General features: G+C 36.3%; 1 protein-coding gene across 3 annotated transcripts in view; it reads left to right on the plus strand.

The window, feature by feature from the left end:
* The window catches only part of AK9 (adenylate kinase 9), a 59,247-nt gene extending 38,309 nt beyond the window's left edge, over positions 1–20,938 (plus strand). For all 3 annotated transcript variants that reach the window (XM_053937228.1, XM_053937226.1, XM_053937227.1), the window contains exons 23-37: positions 1,853–1,971; positions 3,204–3,423; positions 4,690–4,749; positions 5,547–5,750; positions 6,629–6,847; positions 9,528–9,741; positions 10,536–10,737; positions 11,901–12,047; positions 13,289–13,509; positions 14,711–14,907; positions 15,425–15,588; positions 16,316–16,414; positions 16,507–16,613; positions 17,154–17,264; positions 20,598–20,938. In XM_053937228.1, the coding sequence (XP_053793203.1) occupies positions 1,853–1,971; positions 3,204–3,423; positions 4,690–4,749; positions 5,547–5,750; positions 6,629–6,847; positions 9,528–9,741; positions 10,536–10,737; positions 11,901–12,047; positions 13,289–13,509; positions 14,711–14,907; positions 15,425–15,588; positions 16,316–16,414; positions 16,507–16,613; positions 17,154–17,264; positions 20,598–20,800 (2,487 nt within the window). In that variant the 3' untranslated portion in view covers positions 20,801–20,938. The remainder of the gene's footprint in view (positions 1–1,852; positions 1,972–3,203; positions 3,424–4,689; positions 4,750–5,546; positions 5,751–6,628; positions 6,848–9,527; positions 9,742–10,535; positions 10,738–11,900; positions 12,048–13,288; positions 13,510–14,710; positions 14,908–15,424; positions 15,589–16,315; positions 16,415–16,506; positions 16,614–17,153; positions 17,265–20,597) is intronic.
* The last annotated feature ends 285 nt before the right edge of the window (positions 20,939–21,223 follow it).

Here is a 21,223-nt window from a genome sequence, read left to right on the forward strand (position 1 = left end):
AGTCAGCTTACAACTTGGTCATCACAGCCAAAATATGGCAAGTGTTTCTGGCACTGATGGTTATGGCTGGATCTCACTCAATTTTATTTCTTTGGCATAAATACATGTCTTACACCAAGGCATTTCTGTTATTATTTTTTCCTTGTCATCTTCATATCTGCTGGGAAACAATCTTCAATTTAGTATTTCTTTTTCTCATACTCCTTTTAAAGTGCTTCATCTGTTGGTGTGACCTAAGCACGCTCATACAATTTCAGTTTAGTTTAGAAATCCATTCACTCATCCCTGCACAAAACTCTAGAGGATAATTTCTAAGGTTGTAGAGTTCCCAGGCATTTCTCTGAATATGAATACGACTGGACTATCTGACTACCCACTGACCCTCTAATTCTGCAAAATTGCATTAAATTCCATTGTATCGCTCTCATTCACTTTGGCACAAGACAGCAGACATTTATCTGTCAAAGCTTAAGGTCAGCTATAATGTTCAAAGCAAAAACCACTACAGGCAAATAAAAATATACTATGCAGTGTAGGAAGTTCAGCAAAAAGATATCATCGTGATGGTTTTAGTACCACATCATTGAAAGGTCTCGGGGGGAAACCTTGTCCTTCAAATCACTATTCTGTGATTTCTGTGTTCTCTTTTTTCTACCTGGAATATACATCTCATGCTTCTTCTCTTTTATCAGATGCAAACACCATTCCTACCTCTCTTTAGCAGTGGTAATGTCAGGGATACATTTTTATATGTTTTACTGTTTTCTCCCACTTCACACATTTCTTTCAAGATGCCTCTGTGTTGCAAATATGGCTAGCACTTTGTCTACTTAGGCATCTTCTGTCATACAAACATCTTTTTATATATATATTGTATCAGGCACCAGAAAAAATATTACACATACACAGTATTAGAGCTGTGACTTCCAGCATATTCTCAAGTTCTTTTGTCTATATTATCAGAATAGATGTCAGGAATAAGAATTCTTATTCAGCTATGGCCTTTTGATATCAGACACATTTTGATTCTTGATATATGAATTCTGTAAACTAATCCAGAACCACCAACATATATCCTCTTTTCAATATTTTTTACCACAGTCTGTGTCAGGAAGCCATTCTATGAGAAATGCATCCTCAACCATATCAATCTCACAGTTAGATATTCTGGGAAAGAAAACCTTAACAGTTTTCCACAATAATTTAGTATTTTGGTCTGTCATTTGAATACTCTGCATTTGACTAGCCATTAATACTACTACTGTTGTATAGAACAATGCTATCTGTCTGGTATCTGTTCTTCTGCCTATACCAAATAACCTTACATATCCTTCTTCAGCATAATTTTTGGAATCCATCCAAATATAATTGTTGCTTTCAAAAAGTGAAAAAACATTCTGATGTAGTGCAAGTAGTCTTCCAGCGTGGGAACATGTATAGCCAAGTAGAAAACTGCTTGTAGGCAATTAGGAGAAACTGTGCTCATTTCAGTTTCTATTCTTCTGAATTGAGCATATGTATAATTAAATACTTAACAGTTGTGCTTGATTTTAGGTTTCATTAAAACTCATACAGCAGCATTTGCCCTAATTTTAGGGAATTGCCTAAAATGTGTAACATAGTATGATGCAATATGGCAAATGAGTTTGTTTCTGCTAGTTTAAGTCAAATGAAGACAGTACCCTACTTAACAAAAAACAATAAACGTGCCAAGTAAATACTTCTTTCTGGGTTTGGTTTTTTTTTTTTTTTTTTTTTTTTTTTTTTTTTTTTTTTTTTTTTTTTTTTTTTTTTTTTTTTTGTTTTTTTTGTGTGGTTTGTTTTTTTTTTTTGTGGGTTTTTTTTACATAAGGAAGTGGAATTAACTGGTGAGGAAGAGGCAATCAAAGCAAATCTAATGGACAATACAGAACTGCCTCCAGAAGTCCTTGATAAGATTGTTCCTGACTGGTGGAAGAAAGAGCCATTCCGGTAACTGTAATTAGATTCTCTCTTTCTTTAATTAATTTTAGGAAGTATATCATCCATTGTGTCCACAATTGTAAATTACTATCACAGAGATTATTTCAATGCTCTTGTACTTTTTATGAGAAATGACCTACCTGTCAGTCTTGGTTTTGTTGTATTATTTTAATTAATATTTTTACAATAATATCATGTTTCATATGCTGCACACAGGATTGGACAAAAGTACTTGGCACACCTGAATTAGATTAAATCTCCTAAATAGCTGGGTAGTTTTCATGGTCTTACAGGATAGATACGAAAACAAACCTTTTATATTTTTTTATAATTTTTGTCCTGACTACAGATAGGGGACAATAGTTCTCTACACAGTGTAAAAACAGAGAGATCAGTTCTAGGAAAAAAAGAATGCACCAAGACAAAAAATTACCCAGCATTATGCATAATGTTGTAATATTATATTGTATTAAATTCTATTGTATTGTATTATATCACATCACAATATATTACACTAATAAACTATACTGTGTTGTACTCTTCTTCCCCACAGCATTCAGGGCTACTTGTTCTTTCCTCCACTTCCACTTCTTCTAGCTTATTTGGTTTTCTGCAATTTTACAATGTATCCTATTAAAGTCTAAAGTAATAGGTATAAATACTAGCTTCTTATCAATACAACATTCATCCTTACATAACTGCTTGTCTAATTCAAAATTGTAAGCGCTCCAATAAGCCATAGAGCTTTATAGGTATAACTGACTTGTTAACATATGCAGGAAGAGAAACAGAAGTCATGCTGAGTGGCAAATTTCTCATCCTTTACTACAGAAGAAGCATAAATTTTCAGGCACAAGGTTTCTTGGGAAGTTGTTACCATAAAAGTGTATGGGACACCTTTTATTTTTTGAGACCAATGCCTAAAAAGTATTGTTTTTAGAGTGACACAAGCAAGTCTGAGGACCCAATTAGGTTTGGATTTTTAATTTTAAGTTCTTTTAAAATATTAAGTGTTGCACATTAAAACCTCAGAAGAAATTTGTAAGTACATTAATCAAAATACACAGCAAAATATCAATTTTACATTGTCAAAATATACTAGCTGAAAGTATTTTTCAAATTGTGCTCCTAATATATGCATTTAATATGGGAAGTTTTGTGGGTTTTTTTTCAATTACATGTTCATTGTGTTGTACTTTAAACTACACTGTATAATACTAAAGGTGTTATTTTCCAATTAGGTCCACAGGCTTTATACTGGATGGCTTCCCTCGTACTTCAGATGAAGCCAGCTATTTGTCAGAACGAGGACTCTGTCCTGATGTTGCAGTTTATATTCAAGTAGAAGAAGGTGACATTCTTAACCGTCTTTTTCCTCCACGTCTGAAAAAATGGAAAGACAAACAGCTTAAAAAAAGGGAATATAAAAAGAAGCTAAAGGAACTAAAAGCAAAACAAAGAGTAAGTTTTCAGCCCTATGCCATTTTTTTTGGTGTTGTTTCTACAGGACAGGTCTGAACACAGATTCTGAAACTCCCAAAGCTGTGAAGAGCACAGAGAGTAACAGGTAATGGAGCCAGAAGAAACAGTCCTACACATTCACAACATTCCTAGGCTTACCATAGGAACCAAAAATAATTTAGGGCTCCTTTCCTCTTCTATGCAATTAATGCATGCAGGAGTTTGGGCATCTTGCAGCCCAAAAAAAGTAGCCGTGCTGCCAGATAAATGGCAGTCCTGGAAAGTCCAGGGAAAAAGGCAAGTCCATGGAGGGAGTGAATATGGCAATAAAAAAAAAATCAAACAGACAGTTTGTACACTGTAGTACTGCTGCATCCCAGATTCCCTGAGCATGTGCTGTTGAGTTATCAGCATCTCCCATAGACTGACTTCAGTACCATACAGGGAGTGTGTCTGTTCTCAACTCTGATATTCTGCACAGGAATGCAGTAACTCTAAGCCACATTCTCAGTGCTGTTGCAGCTGCTCTGTGTCCCATTCTAATGAATTTGTGCCTACTGTTGAAGAGGTTACAAATGGTTGAGGTAGCCTGAAGCCTCTATGCAGACATTTACAATTGGCACATGTAATATTTTAAAGGTTCCTCACTTTCTATAAAAGTGAGGAAGTGAGAAAAAGTGAGGAAGTACTACACATGTAAATATCAGAAAAGGTCTGTGCATAATTACTACAGAGCAGCTGACACACAGGAAGTTAGGACAACGGAATCTGGGACAAGACTCATACAATACCATCTACTATCTCTAAACATTGCTATCTAAACATTAAACATTACCATTACTATCTCTAAACAGTCAAAGGGAATACAACACATTTACTACCATACTCAGTGACCCCTTTGCCAAATGTGTGAAAACCACCTATAGAAACCACTTATAAATTTAGAAACTCTGTAATTTACCAATCAACCTATTACTATATTTTCAGTGTGATAAGAATCACAGTCTTTTTTTTTCTTGTAATATCAATCTCAGAAATTGCAAAATTAGTTTTTCTAAAATATGCTTACAAGTTTGCCTAGTAGAGAGTTATATCTGGTCTGCAACATTTCAAACTCTAGGTAATGTTTTTTAACATTAGAACCAACTGGAACAGAATTTAAGGTGGAAAAAGAAGAGTTGATTATAGGTTACCTTACCAATTTTCAGAGGGGAGTTTTTATCAGGAAGTATCATCAGACTTTTTACATCTTTTTTTCACTAACAGAATGAGATGATTGCCAGAAGAAGGGAAGAACTTTTAGCAGAACAACAGAAGAAGCAGGAGGTAAGAAAACCTAACAAGACAGTTTTTAATAGAAGCATTTGCATTCATACCAGAATGCATTCTAGAATTTTCTAGAGCTTTTAGTCACTGACTTCAGGACAATGTAGAAAAGTAAAATTATAATAGACTTTAAGAAACTTCAACTTTCAAAAATAATTTTATATTATGTTTGAATTGCTTTAGAAACTATGGATTCATGAAGACTAAAAACTATTTTAAAAGAATTCTCCATATGTGCTTAAATTCAGGAAAATACTTATGAATGTGTTTAAACTATATCATATGTAAGCATAAGAGTAGCCCCACTAATTGAAATTAGGCATGTGCCTTTAAGTACACTGTCAAATCCATGGTTAATCCAGAACAGTACCAGGATTTCTGCCCAAAGTCAATTACATAATATATTTATAAATGCATTCGTGTACTACTTAACTGTTCATGATATTCTGTCAGCTACACTTTCATCAAACATGCTTGTTTATAACAAAGTCCTCTCAAACTCAATACCATGTATGAAAAAACACTCATCAAAACTGCAGTGTAGCTCCTGAGGTTTTTTAAATACTCTTGGAAGTGGTATGATGCTTCACTGTATGCACTATGCAATACTGCTGTATTTTCTTCTGAAATAAGATTCTAGAATTTACTAGATTTTTTGCATATGATAAAGGATATCCCAAAATGAGGTTTTGTTGAATTAATGGCTTTTTTAATTTAAAAAGAGACAAGAATACCATATGTTCCTTCAAAATATCTGTATCATAGACATGAAACAACAAAATATTTTCTCTTTATAGGCTTTAGCAGATAAGGATAATGATGAAGCTACTGAGGAGGAGGAGGCGAATGAAGATATTGAAGCTATACTTGCAGAAGAGTTTTTAGAAGATGAAGAGGAAGAACCAGAAGAAGAAGAAAATGAAGAAGATGCTGTTGAGCGCATGCAAAATGAAATTTCAGAAAAGTTTGAATTAGAAGTAGAAAGATTACAAAGTGTGCAGGTACTGATACCACTGCTTATTTTGTTAAATTATAAGAATTTCCATATTTATTTTCACATTAAAAATTATAGTGCCTAAATAACTGTGCTGCTATACTCATGATCTAAGTATGTGAACATGATGATGACTGTACTGAGAAGATATAAACTTTAAAGAGTATATAATTTATGTAACTAATATAGTAGAGAGAAAAAAAAAAAGAAAGCTTTTGGGTAGACCTATCCAGTCTTGGTGTAATTTCATTTTTGATAGGTCAGTTGACACAGGTAACCAACCTAGAGAGTTGTGAATGTATGAACAGTATTTCAAAATAATTTTTGAGGCAAAATTCTTACTAGACAGATCTATTTTTAATACAGATCCTATTTGTTGGTGATGAAACCAAATGTAAAGAAAAAATCCAAATCTAATCTCAGTTAAGATGCCAGGTGTTTGGCACCATTCCCACACTTAGTGACATAATTTTCTTGAAATCAGTGCAATTGCCTATGGCAAGAACCTCATCTAACACCAGATACCTGCAATGCTAATGCCACATCAAAGGCAGTAGGTAGATCAGAGACATTTGTTTATTATCTACAAAGTATTTCACTTCAGAAATAAACTAACCATGAATTAGAAGAAGCTCTATCCACTGACCAGACAGAAGGTTTACAAAACCAGATAATAATACAATATTGTAACAGTGTGACACCTAATATAGAAATTTAAACTTCAGTGGACAGGAAGACTAATTCCTACCAAACTTTGCTGATTTATGTTGACTGAGAGCATGCTTAGAAAATCCTTGATAGTTCACAGAAAATCTTGCCATCAATCTTTATTTAAAATCTGATTGCATTTATGATTCTAATATTTCATTATGTTTTCATAACCAGGAAGAACTTGAAAAGTTACTAATACCACCAGTTGAGATCAATGGAGGACGGAAGCCTCGCGTTGTGTGCTACCAAATATACAGCAAGCTGAAATCCCTAGTGGAAAACCGCAGGAGCATTTTTGAGAAATGTTACCCAATAAGTTTGCCACTTGCACAGAAGATGCTAGTTTTCTCATATAAATTACGAAGTTCTTTTGGTCAGTGGGATCCAATCAAGGTAATGTTCTTAAATGGCTGAAGAATGTTTTCAAGAGCTGACACTCTTTAAAAATGTATTTCACATTAAAAAGATGTTATCAGACAGTAGCAACTAATACCAGAAATATTTAATGAAAACTGCATGATTGAATCAAAATTACACAACTGAATATACTCAAAATACAGCAACCATTAATAATAAAAGGTGTTGGTCTTTTTAGTGTTGCAGCTAATTTAAGGCTGAGAAGCATTAAGTTAAATTTGTTACACTATCATTGGTGACATGATTAAAGGTGGCATTGAGTCAGAAAGAAATGCGTAACTCTTAATGATACACAAAACACAGGACAACAGAGAAGGTCTTAAAACCTTCCAATAGTAGTGAGAACAAAGTAAAAGGATTTGGAGTATAAATTTGTAAGAAGCCACACTCACAACTGGCCACTAAACCTAGCAGTGGCAAAAAAAGGTACTTAATTAGACGTACTTAGTTCATTAGCACTAATTTTTCTTGTCAAAATTTAAAATCTTTGAAGAGCAACAAATCTATTTCCATGGTATTTTACTAGAGATCTGGAAAGTTGAGGTCAGAAAGTACTCATCACTATCCCCAAGGTAGGAAAAGAAATGTTCTCAGGTAATTCTTTTGGTTTAATGCTAGAAATAAAAGCTTGTGAGGATTGTGAGTAAATAAAAATTAAAAAGGTAGATTTGTTGAAAAAAAAGTCCAGTGAACAACATACAGAAAACACAAAAACACAAAGGAAACATACTTTGGCCTTCATTTTACTATGCCAATTAATCAAACAATTTGATTCCCTTTTATATATATCATGTTGTCATGTTGGGTCTTCACTTGTTCCGGATCACATTAGTCTCTCTTTAACCTTAGGATCAGAATCTTCATTCTTTTTCATGGCTGCATCAATTGGCATCTAATAATCTAGGTGCATACTAATAGAAGTAGACATGTCTACATTTACATCATTTACCACTACTGAACCACAGTTTGTGTTTAATTGCAATTACTCTCTAAACCCTAGTCTTTGCACTTCATTCTGTCAGATTTCACTACATTTTTGTATTCCATTTCTCCACTTCATTCCTTTGTTCTATACAGTGTTTTTTTACCAACCAAAAAGTACAATTCAGTTAGAAGAAAGAAGTCATAGGAAGTTATTGGATAAAATAAGAGTGGTGTGCTGACAGTGAAAATGTACAAGCTGATAAAAATGAAAGGGAAATAGGATCATTTTGAGGGCATTTTAGGATAATAATAGAAATTATAAAATTTATTACAAACTGGAAGTTTTGGAGTAGAAAGGCAGATTGAGTATATTCCAGTTACTTTGAGAATAAATTTGGGGGGGAGAGGAAGTAGTTATGCAACTGATAAGATAAGCAGAGAATAAACATTATGAGCTGAGTGGGGAATGGAAGCAGATATGCAGTAGAATAGACTCATGAAATACCACAAATTGAGAGCAAACACCCTGAAATGACTTGATCCAGGAGTAGGAACCTAAGGGTATGAGAAGAGTCTGGCAGGACAATGGTACACAGTAGCATGTTGTAATAACCAGACCAACCTTACTGATTCCTTCAAAGAATAGTAATAGATTTGTGATTTTCCTTGACAAGAAGCTGAGTTGGCTCTTCCCCATTATTTGATGTGTATTCATGTAACTTCTGGGTTTTTTTCCTTAGTGTATTTCAGTTTGCTCAATACAGAGTCAGATTTACTGGACTATTTTTGCCAGGTTCTTTGCTGGGAGAAAACGTTTTTAAAATGGTAATTTTTTCCACCTTCCTTCTTTTGTTGAAGGAAGGTCAATGTTACACATTACTCAGAATTACACTTTTGAGTCTCTTTAGAATAGTAAGGTGAATGCCATCTGGTCTGGGCAATTTTTTCTACATACTGATTTTCTACATTTTGTTTTAAAGCATCTTTTATTGACACTTTAAGACAGTTCTTCTAAGAAGGGCTGTAACAGGGACATGAGTGAGTTTTTCCATAGAGAATAGTAGTGCAAGGAATTAATCTGGTATTACTTCAGTGACTATTTCTGCCAATTGCAGAAATATCTCTTACATATCAATGATCCATCAACACTGCAGACTTTTTAGTAGGCTGTCTGATGTGTTTGAAGAGATTTTATCATCAGTGCATGTATTTTTTCAAGAACTTTTTCAGCTTATCTTGTGGTTTTTCACTTGACCATAATGTAAGTATTGATATCTTTTTACGTTTTCTTAATTTACATATGACTTCTGGTGAATACAATATTCTCAGTGCATTTTCTGTTGGCAGGCAGGCAGGCGGGTGAGTTTAATTCACTGAGGAATAAAGCTATTCTCTTTGATCTTTGAAAATTAAAGAAACTATTATGTTATTCTTCTCTGACTACACTATCTTGACAGACATAAAGTGTTATGGTACCACCTACTGGAAATAGCAAGTATTCTTTCTGTCTTCAATGTATCGTTCATCTTTTTGAACAAGAAGTGTAGGTATAGAAGTTTGTCAGATTTGAGCAAAATATTATGTCCATATGTGTGAATTTTAGAATGCTTTGATGGTTTGTCTCATACAGTTGGTACTCCTCTATCTGCCTATAAAGCCACTTCTCTGGGATGGAGGAAGAAAAGGCTTTATTAAACCTAATTAACTGATTCCGATTTTGTATGTTACACAGTTAAGCCAAGGAGATGTGATCAAGCCACAGCAAAGGCAGGAAAGTGCAGTCTTTCCAGTAATCCATCGACAATATATTTATTTCTTTTCAAGTAAAGAAAATAAAGAAATGTTTATGACAAATCCCATCAAATATATTTGTCAGCCAAAACCTAAGCAATCTGTGCCAGTAAAGATTGCAATTGTGGGACTTCCAAAATCTGGAAAGACTACAGGTATGAGCAGTTATCTATTTAAAACCCATTTTTTAATAACTGAAGCTGTATCTGTCCTTACTATTATTAAAAAATCATAAACCATTAATATTATTGGTCTTCCTGCTTTTCTTGCTGGCCACAGATTCTTTTAGTTACATTCTCTGGTATCTCATTTGACAGTCTGATAGTTATGCATTTTCCATCTGAATTTTATCCTAGATCCTTAAGAGGTTAGTGACATGGACTTACATTTAGAAAAAGTGGACATACACTATTTATACCCCTTGTATTATTTATTAGTATTTTATAATTGTTTCTTACTTTTTTGAGTCAATGTAAGATAATGTAAAATGGAGAAATAGTCCTAGTATCAAGGATGAGGACCCCAAATTCCCCACTCCTCAGTCTGTTTCGAAATTTCTAGATTAAAAAGCGCCCAAGATTTCCATCCCTCTCCCCTCCCTTTCCTCCTCCATGACTCTGTCAATCCACACATTTCTGCCTTTTACTGGAGGAGGAGAAAAATAATTTTAAACCATAGTTACTGAGAATAGGATGTTAGGAAGAAATTATCTCATATTTAGGATGAAATTTTAGCATATTTCCCATTTCCTGGATAAATAATGTAACTGAGGGGTTGTTCTGTAAGAGGAACAGCAATGAAGGCATATTTTCTAACACACTCTAATAATATTGACTATATCTGCTGAGGTTTGTTCTAAATAAAATAGTGTTTGCATGCCCTGTGCATATACCAGATTGTGATGTTGCTTACCCTAAAAGTTGTGACTTGAAATCAAAATATTTTGCAGTTGCCCGGAGACTTGCGAGTGTTTATGGGTTCCTGCGCCTGTCCCTAGGAGATGCCATCCGGTTTGTGATAAACAGCCAGCCAGAGAGCGAGTTGGCACTTAAGGTACAGTCACACCTTCTCCAAGGACTCACCGTGCCTGATGAATTGGCCATCCAGGCTCTAGATGTGGCTCTGCTAAATCTCGTGGATAATCCCACTGGGTAAGAGTTTTCTTGGGGTTTTCTCCAAGACACGTCAGCTCTTCATAGCCATGGATTCCCACATTACCGCTGTAGAACAATTTCACTAAAACACATCAGTGGTTTTTGCATTAAAAAAAATAATCTGTACAAAACGAGATTTTTTTTACAATCGTTCTGGGAAATGAGACTGAAGCATAATTTTCTGCAATTTTCAAGTAACTATATTCCAGTACATCAAAGTGATATACTTTTTGACAGTTACTTTTTTTCAGTCAAGAAGCCAGTATCTTCTACTATCCTTTGAGAGTTACCATTTGGTCTCTCTTATACCAACTCCAGGACCAACTTGGACACACCTGATTCTCTTTGATCATGCAGTTTGTTTCAGTACTCAAGTTTTTGGGTTTTTTTTCTGGTTTTCTTAACAACTGAAGTTATTAAGAAGGAACTGAAACCAGTGGGTGTTTCCATCTCATTCATTTGTAATCCTAGGCTCTTTCTCCCCCACTGAAACACCTTTGAAACTGGGCAGTCGTAAAAAGCTTTATCATCAGTATTTCACAAAATACAACTTCTCTCCCCAAAAAGGAGAATTGTTACAGAGAAAGGCAATTCTGCAATATTCTCTGAAAACTATTTGTGCTTGAGATCAGAATCCTTTCAGCGTCTCTTTCATGTTAAATCCTGGAATATTGTTTCAGTATATTTTGTTCCAGTATTGCCTAATACATGAAAAGCATTTCTTCTTCAATATGATTATAAAAACTCTTCAAATACTGTAGAAAATAATTTTACTTACCACTTTAAAAACTGCTTCTCCCAATCCACATGGAGACTTCTCATAGTTAAAATTATGTTTCTGAATGATTGATGTGTCAGAATACTAAAGTACACCATTTTTATAAGTCCCAGCCATCCACTTACCTTTTGCCCTTTGTGCATTTCCTTTTCTCATTACTACTTCTTCTTCTGCCAACTTGATTTTTTTTATTTGGTCATAAATTCTTAGGAGTGAAGAATGTGCTTGTCAAGTGAGAGCAGTGATAACTTCATGGCAATGGTGTAGAGTTTTGTCTCCATGGAAAATGTACTAGAAATACACACAGACTTACTGGTTGATTGGAAACTCACTTCTTAGTGAGTTTCTTCAAAACTATTTTTCTGTTTCTGTTTGTGTGCAGAGTTGTAATTGATGGATATCCTCTAACAAGAGCACACGTAAATCTCTTGGAATCAACTAGGATCATTCCAGTGAAAATCTTTGAATTAGATATGGATACAAAGGAAGTGTTCAGAAGAGCACTGCTGGATAAGGAAAAAACAAACCGGTAGTGATACTCCCTGATAGAACTGTTTTTATTTTCTAGATGATATTGTAATATCTCTATGTGCCTCAGTGCTATACCCAGAGGTTGTATCTAACCTGGAGCATAACTCAGCTGTCTCTGAACTCCACATATGAAAAACATGGGAACCAGTCCCTCTCCTTTGTAATGCTCTGATTTCCATAGACCAGAAATAGGGATGTAAGGTGTTTGGGGTATGCTCTGGCCAGATCCCTCAGTTGCATGACTGAGATTACAAATGTGCAATGCTGTGCACCCACTGCTTAGTTTACCTGGTTTAATGAAACTGTACATCACAAATGTTACCACTTCTCTCTGCTGCTGAAATTTATTTTTATTCAATTATTGTCATGAAAGATATTGATACTTCATGTAATAATCTCTCTTCTAAAAATTTAATTAGAGTTGTTCTAAAAATATGGAAATAATGCATATTTAGTAGTGTATAGAATTCAGTTCTAAGCTTTTCAGTTCAGTTTGTTCTTCTGAGAAGATAAATATTCTGTTTAAAGAGCCATTGATTGTTTTTGAAGAAGAACAGTAAGTAGTTTATAAGCAGACAGAGAATGAAAAAGAACAGAACATTCACCTTAAAATTAAATTGTGTAAGAACCTGTTTCTCATTAGAGGAAGTGTTTCTAAGAAGTTCCAGATAGCTTGGACCGTTATTGCATGCCTCTTTCATTTTGTCCTTTTCTTTTTGTCTCTTTCTTTTTATCAAGTAATCAGTACAATGTTAAATTGTTTACTAAAAGACTAAAGACAATTTGCATTGCAAAAAAATTAAATCAATGATGTGTTTTTGAAAGTATTTACTTTAAACTTCATTTTAAATGCCGAACTAATTATATTTCAGAGGCTTAAGTAGAAATCAAGTGTGCAATATCAGGGTACCATTTAATTGTGTAGTGAGTGTCAGGTAATATGTGTTGATACATTCCAAATCCTTTGAACAATAATTATTGAGTTGTATTTGGGACATAAATAGAAAAAGTATTGTTCTTTGTTTTTGAAGGACTGTCTGATCATAAGTACATTGCTTTTCACATGTAGCTTTTAGTATTCTTCATAAGAAATTTGTATTTCTCAAATATGTTCTACAGTGTCAAATAAGCAAAATTTTGTAAAAAGAACTTACAGTGAACTCTAGAATTTACACCTGAAATTCAATGAAATTATCTAATCCTCAAATTTAAATCACTGTTATTTTTCATTGTCTTTAGACTTCCCTATCCTGAACATGACAGCCCACAGATTCTAGCTATTAAAAATTCCTGCTATAAACAGCACATTGATGATATTAGAACTTACTATATGAAGGAACATCAGAACTGGTGTGTGATTGATGCCAATCATAGCAAATGGAGGGTCTGGAATACCGTTCTGCAGAAAGTTCAGATGGCTGTTAAACAAATCCAGACATACCTGGAAAGAAGGAAAGAAGGTAAAAGAAAAACAAAGTTTCGCAGTATATTTGTTTCTTTAAAAAGCTGCAATATACTATGTACATGACAACTTCACCTTTCTTTGGATGAGGCTAATTTTTGGGCACATACATACCCTTAAATTCTTCAATCTTATCTGCAGAGATCCTGAAGAGATCTCTTGAAAATAGTGATGACAAAGCCAACTACAGGGCAATCTGAGGCCATCCTCCAAAGAGGAGGGTAACAGAAATCTGCTAAAGGAAGTCAGAGTCCTTGGTCCATAGTAGATCTGGCAACACTGGGTGGTAAATCACAAAGAGTACCCCAAAGATACAAGGGGAACTCTAACTTGCAGCTTCACTTTAGTGTTAGTGAAGGAAGAGGGAGGGATAGGGAAGATGTTAATTTAAAATCTAGAAATAAGCTTAAATATGTCATCTGAGTTAATTTCTGTGCTTTGGGAAGAAGACCAGTTTATCCTAAAATAGCACAGTTCCCACTTGAGTTTTTGTCTGTCGGCACTGGTCAGGATTAAATATGCCTTTTAAACATGTCTGTACACGTCAGAATTCCTTTGAAGGGCAAATATACTTCCTTATCTTATATCCACCTTTTGGGTTTAACTTTTACAGCTCTGTGGCTGCACCCATCTTAAAAATTGGAGTCATAATCAAAAATATTAAAATACACTTAATGTTTACACATTGTAAACTTAATGTTTACAATTGAAAAAGCACAATTTTTAAGTAATTTGGTTTTGAGATGACATTTTAGTCAAGATTTTGAATATATTTCCTCCAGATAGACTGTAGCATTTGCAAGATATAGATGAAAAAAGGGGAGGCTTTCATCACACCTTGTACTCTTTTTCACCAATGTAAAGAAATATAATAATAGCTGAAATGTCCCTTAGTAACACAAAGGAGTGAAATAATAAATCATAAATAAGAAGAACAGACCAATAAGCTGAGCATGCAGAGTATCCTACACCATTAATAATTATTATATTTCTTAAATGCTACAAAAATGTTATTAAAATTAATTGGTAAAATGAGTTACAACTTCATTTCATTACCAAATTGCTGGTTTAGTTCTCATTATTTTATATAATTTTCAAATTATGAATTACCTCCTAGACTATAGCATTCCTGAGTAGAATTGTTGGATGTTTCTATGTCTCATAAATTGCACATTATCATTAATTGCTTTCATTAACAGGAAAAGCAGTCAGCATTGCTGGTTTATGTATCACTCCCAAGGAACTACAGAGTCAGCTGGGGGAGTGTGGACAGTACTGTCCTGTCAGCCTTGCAGAGAAAGGTGAACTGGTTGACTGCTCTGTAACCCCCTCACTGGAGTTTGCTGCAGAATTTCAGGGGCGCTATTACAGAATGGCTTCACAGGAAGAACTGGAAGTGAGTGCCAAAAAGCAGGTCAAAAAGGAGGGGGTTATGGCAAGAGGGAACATTGTTGCTTAGATTCTTTGATTCCATAAAGAAATAGGTAATATGCAACTTGAATTAGACCACTGTTGTTAGCATTCAAGCTTTTGTTCTGCATACTTCTGCTATCAAATGTCTAGGCAGACAAAATACAGCACAGACACCATTGAACTAAAGCTCATGTTACAAGTTGTCACAGATCAAACATTCATTTGAAAACAGTATCTTTCTCCTTTCTTTATCTGTTGTGGAGAGACTGGGTTAGAAAGTGGCTTATGACAGCAGTAGATAGTGATGGATGGTGGGTGAATAGTGACTACTTCAACTGAGAGTAGGTTGGAAAAGAAGTTACCCAAGAGCAACAGCAATGCCAACACACTGTTTCATTGTAGAAAAAACAGGTATCTAAATTGTGTGAGCCAGTCCTCTGGAGTTTGACTAACAGTCCTACAGTGCTTTTTTCATTATAAAAATATTTCTTTTTCTACAGAAATTCTTGAGCAGACCTGAGGTTTATGTATCATCACTGGCATCTCACCCTCTCCCACATATGCTACCAAAGAAATTGACTGCAGCAGAAGTGAAGGCCTTATTCCCTGTAAAGCCTGAAATGCAGGGATACTGTCCAGTCACTTACCTAGATGGAAAACAGAGGTATGTCACTAGAGTTTTTATTATCTGAATTACAGAACAAGTGTCCTACATTAATGCATTAATGAGGAAATATTTTCAAAGTACTTTTTAATGCTGTTCAGGGTTTAGACAGGAAAAGCAATTCCTATTCTCTACATTGCACCCGTGGCTTTGGAAATCAAGATAAAATCACCTTTTAAAACTTGTGTGGATACAGGTTCTACAAGAATCAGTGTTGGCTTGGTGTCTTTCATGATGAAGATGGACAGATATAGTTTGAATTTGCTCTATCATAAGCCTTCAAAGGTTAAAAGAAATCTCAGAAATTCCTAGTAGATGCAAAACTACCTATTATGATTTTTGTAGAGATCCATAAAGCTCTACCATAAAGTGACACAGATTTCCTCAGTGTGCAAGAATTTGTCATCAGAGGAGAACCTTAATAGCCAATTCTATGTTATCCCTTTTTAATCTCCTGAACAAATATGATTGGCATTTTAAATGGAGAAGCTCTAAAGAAGCACTATAAAAGTTCCTTAATAAGCAGATTTTGAGGCAGAGACTCTATCAGATTTTTAACCTTGTAACTATCTGTCATCTAGTGGAAATTTGGATAATCCAATTGCTATTTTTGTAGTTGCTACACTTGCTAAATTACCAGAAGGCCACCAGTAGCTTATGAATTTACTCCACACAAATTATGTTTTATGTTTTCTGTGAATGAGTTATTCTTGCTTCGGCTTTTCAGATATGAAGCTTTGGTGCCTGGCAACATCAAGTATGCAACAAAATACCAAGACAAGGTATATATTTTTGAAAGTGAAGAAAAACTTCAGAAGTTTATGAGGTAAATACTCTAACTGCATTTTAATCTTAAGATGTTCATACAATCTTAAGATGTCTATACATCTTAAAAATGCTTACTTTATATCTGGTTAGGTTACCAGAGAAGTACTGGAATCTGAAGCTTCCCCATAAACTGCCTCCAAAAAAAGAGCCTATGCTACTAACTACACTTCCTTTGCCTGGATACCTTGAACAGGCCAGTTTTTGCTTTTCTATTTTAAAACATGATTTTGTGATATATATCATATATCTAGCATATCCCACTCAGGTTTTTTTTTATTTTTAATGCATTTGAGTCTTATATTTATTAATGAGATTATATTAAATTGATTTTTTTAGTTACAATTGAGAGCAATTTTTAAAATAACAGATGTTTGTAGCTTTAATGGAAAAAATACAAGGCCATCAGAGGGGGATAATAAGCTGCAGTATTATATGATGATTTTCTGACTTAGTTGTTTATCATATCTTGTAAGAGTACATTTTGGTTTGACTTTTAACACCAGCATAGACACAAGCTTACTTGGAAAAATTTAAGAGTAGTATGTTATACTTTGACACACGAATAAATAAAAAAAATATTCACACAGCCCTCCCTATTTTATACTAATTTGTTATCTTCTACTATTCACCAACTTAAGATATCGTCCTGTATTGTTAGAGCTGCATTACAACAGGATAAGGCATTCATCAAGATTTCTATAATGGTCTTTTAAACCAATTTTCTTTTTTTTAGGGAGTAGCAACTTCTCTAATAAAAGCTCTGCATGAAGTTGGCAGCCTTAAGCCAAAGTTTCCATTCCTAAGTGTGAAAGAAACTGCTCTGCTTTTTGTCTCCTTCCATCTAAAAGGTAGTGTATAAAATAGTATGCTATAAAATAACTAATTGTATAAATGACATAAGACCTCTGATACAAGATAGCCAATCAGTGTTCATATTTGCTATTTTTTAGAATTTCTCTTTGGGTTTTTTTCAGGCAGAGATATCAGTTGCATGTAATAATCTTTAATAGTTTGCAATCAGCTTAACTACTGCCAGCTTTCTTGATTTCAATGCCCTTGTTTGCAGGTCTGCTATTGCTTTGGGCTGGTTTCTAGTACTGCTGGAGATTTCTGGAGCAAGACTGACATTTCTTTCAACCCACCACTTTTGTCATTTATAAGCCAACCTGTTCACTGGGTGAACTTCACCTGGCCTTTCATATTTTACATTTTTACTTATTATTTTAATTATTATTTCTAAGCTCTTCATATCCTGTGTTTCCTCATGTAGTTTTCAGATCCCTCCAGAATTTTCTTGAACTGTCACAGATTTTTTTTTGCTAGCACAGCTTTGTAAGGAAGACCATTGAACAGGGCAGGCACATGGTAAGCCCCTGCATAAATGTACAATTCCTATGCCACCAAACTGCTTTTATACTGTAGTTTGCTTCATTCACAAAGGCTATTTTCATTCTATTGTTAGCATGGCTTTGCTAAAATAAGGATGCCCATGCTAGGAATGTTTTGCTCATATATTGCAACATTAAATCATTATTAGTAGTGGATGATGAACCAGAAGGGTTATGCAAGTGCAGAAATCTCTTCTTCTCATGCAGTGCCAAACAGTTTGACCATAGGAATCCAGGAAAACAAGTTATCTTCTTCTAGCACTGGGTAGGACTGTTTCCAACTTTAAGATATAGCATTCCTGTACACTAACAAATCACTTGAATGTGAGGAAGAACTTCTTTCATGTGCTAGTTACCAAACACTGGAAGAGATTTCCCAGAGAAGTTGTGGAGTCTTCATCAATGGAAATATTCAAGAGCCATCTGAACACAATCCTGTGCTGTGTGCCCTGGGATGACCCTGCTTGAGCAGGGAGGTTGTCCCAGATGATCCAATGTGGTCCCTTCCAGCCTGACCCATCCTGTGATTCTGTGATTAGTTGCAAATACAGAATTATTTATTACTGTGCATCTCTTCAGAGTAGTCATGCCATTCTTGATTAAAAAAAAATTATCAAAGTGCCTTAAGTTGTGGTCCCCTGGAAATTTATTTCATCCTATTTCTATGTCAAGTTAGACCTTCTCATCTTCAATTAACATCATTCTTAAATCTCACATTTAAAGATTGAGTATCCTTCAAGCTGGACTCCTTTAAGGGCTGTATTCAGAGCTGTGCTTGAAAAATCTCTCAGAAACTGTTAAATGTAGCTGTCTACAGTTTAAAGCTAGTGGGCTGAAGTGTCTTATAGCATAGTTCTTCATGCTGTCCAGTTTATGTAATGAGATATAAAATACTGTCCATAAGAAAAAAAAAATGGTTATGATTTGGCTCACTCTTTCCCCTTTGCCTTGGGGTAACAATTAAAATAATAAACTGTACTCTGAGGACTGGCACTCAATACTAATGTATGCCAAAATAGGGCTTAGGGCAGAGAGAAACCTTCCTTCCTCCTCCAAACTACTGGTCAGCTCTTCACAGACTCATGGAATCACAGAATATGCTGACTTGGAAGAGACCACAGCGATCATTGAGTCCAACTCCTGGCACTGCAAAAGAGCATCCCAAGATCCAATATCCTGGAGAGCATTGTCCAAACACTTCTGGAATGCTGTCAGGCTTGGTACTGTGACCACTTCCCTGAGGAGTCTGTGCCAGTACCAAACCACTCAACCCAGTGAAGAACCCTTTCCTGATACCCAACTTAACCCTCCCCTGACACAACTTTAGGCCATTCCTTCAGGCCCTGTCACTGGCCGCCACAGAGATCAGTGCCTGCTGCTCCTCTTCCCTCACAAGGATGTTGAAGACTGCAATGAGGTCTCCCCTCAGTCTCCTCCAGGCTGAACAGACCAAGTGACCTCAGCCACTCCTCCTACGGCTTCCTCTCAAGGCCCTTCACCATCTCTGTTGGCCTCCTTTGGATGCTCTGATAGCTTAATGCCACCTTATATTGTGGTGCCCAAAACTGCACACCGGACTCGAGATGAGTCCACCCCAGTGCAGAGCAGAGCAGGACAATCTCCCTTGCCTGGCTGGCAATGCTGAGCCTGATACCCCCAGGACACCACTGGCCCTCCTGGTTGCCAGGGCACTGCTGGCTCACATTCCACCTGCCACTGACCAGCACCTCCAGGTCCCTTTCCACAGCACTGCTTTCCAGCCTCTCATTGCCCAGTCTGTCTGTGTATCCATGCCAGGTGCAGAATCAGGCACTTTCCCTCCTTGAACTTCATATGGTTGGTGATTTCCCAGTCCTCTGATTTGTCAAGGTCTCTCTGCTGGGCCTCCCTGCCCTCAAGAGAATCAACAGCTCCTCCCAGTTTTGTATCATCTGTGACCTCGCTTAGTATCCCTTCCAGTCCTGCATCCAAGTCATTTATGAAGATGTTGAAGAGCACAGGGCTGAAGATGGAGCCCTGGGGAACCCCATCAGTGACAGGTCACCAGTCCAATGTCACCCCATTCCCTAAAACCCTTTGTGCCTGAGTGGTGAGCCAGTTGCTCACCCATGGCATGATGTGTTTATCCAGCTGTGTGCCTGACATTTTGTCCAGAAGGATACTGTGAGAGAGTATTGAAAGCTTTACTGAAATTCAAAAAGATTACATCAACTGGTGTCCCTTGGTCAACTAGGTGGATTATTACCTTGTCATACAAGGAAGTCAGGTTTGATAAGCAGGACTTTATTGTCATGAAGCCATGTTGGTCACAATCCTGCTTATCATACCTGACTTCCTTGTATGACAAGGTAGCCCACCTTATAGGCAAAGCCCACCATATAGGTCATAGAACACCTGTACCAAGAACACAGTGGCCCAGCACCAGCTATACCAGACCTGGGCTATCCCCAGGATGCGCCACATCAGGCTGTGTGCCACACTACCCAAATTTGCCACTGCCTGGAGTTTCACCAGTATCTCATGGTCTGAGAAATGAGAAGTTGACAGCAGCTGGGCATGTTTGTTGTGTCTTCTTTTAGAAAAGCCTGATCCTCCTGATTATAATGACAATTTGGAGTCAGGAACTTTCTGAAATAGCGGACTTGATCTTTTTGGCTTGGCACCAGCAGTCAAGGTGTTTATCTGTACCAAGGGTAATGCTAACAGAGGTAGACTTGGTCCCTTTGAAAATTTCTGTAATGTAATTCCACAAAGTTTATAGGAGACACTAACATGCTGCTTAAATTCTTGCAGCGCACAACCCCCGGAGCTCAGAGCCAGTGCGGCAGATGTACAGGAAGAAGCTGTTGCAGTTCGTGGAGCACTGCCAACTCATCCCCTACCTTGGGACTGCCATGATGGGCCCGTATAAGGAGCCAAGAGATCGGCCCCGTGGCCTTGATGACAGACTGCAGACTTTTTTCTCCCTGAAAGGCACCCGCCCCACTTTTGTGTGAACCCTGTATTTCTGCTGATTAACACATGGAGTGTTGCCATCAGGCACCAGCATGGCTGCAACATGGCCTGCGAACATCACGTGTTCTCGGGCCAGTTTTTTAACCATGACATCTTAGAAATAAAATCTTTTGTCTGAAGTTGAGTGATATCAAGCTACTAGAGAGCGTCCAAAGGAAGGCTATGACAATAGTGAAAGCCCTTAAGGGGAAGCCATATGAGGAGCAGCTGAGGTCCCTTGGTCTCTTCAGCCTGGAGGAGACTGAAGGGACACCTTGTTGCAGTCTACAGCTCCCTTGTGAGTGGAAGAGGAGGGGTAGACACTGATGTCTTCTCTGTGGTGCCCAGTGATAGGACGCATGGGAATGGCCTGAAGTTGTGCCAGGGGAGGATTAGTTTAAATATTAGGAAAAGGTTTTTCACCC

The sequence above is a fragment of the Vidua chalybeata genome, chromosome 3 (assembly GCF_026979565.1).
Source record: "Vidua chalybeata isolate OUT-0048 chromosome 3, bVidCha1 merged haplotype, whole genome shotgun sequence".
NCBI classification, from domain to species: Eukaryota; Metazoa; Chordata; class Aves; order Passeriformes; family Viduidae; genus Vidua; species Vidua chalybeata.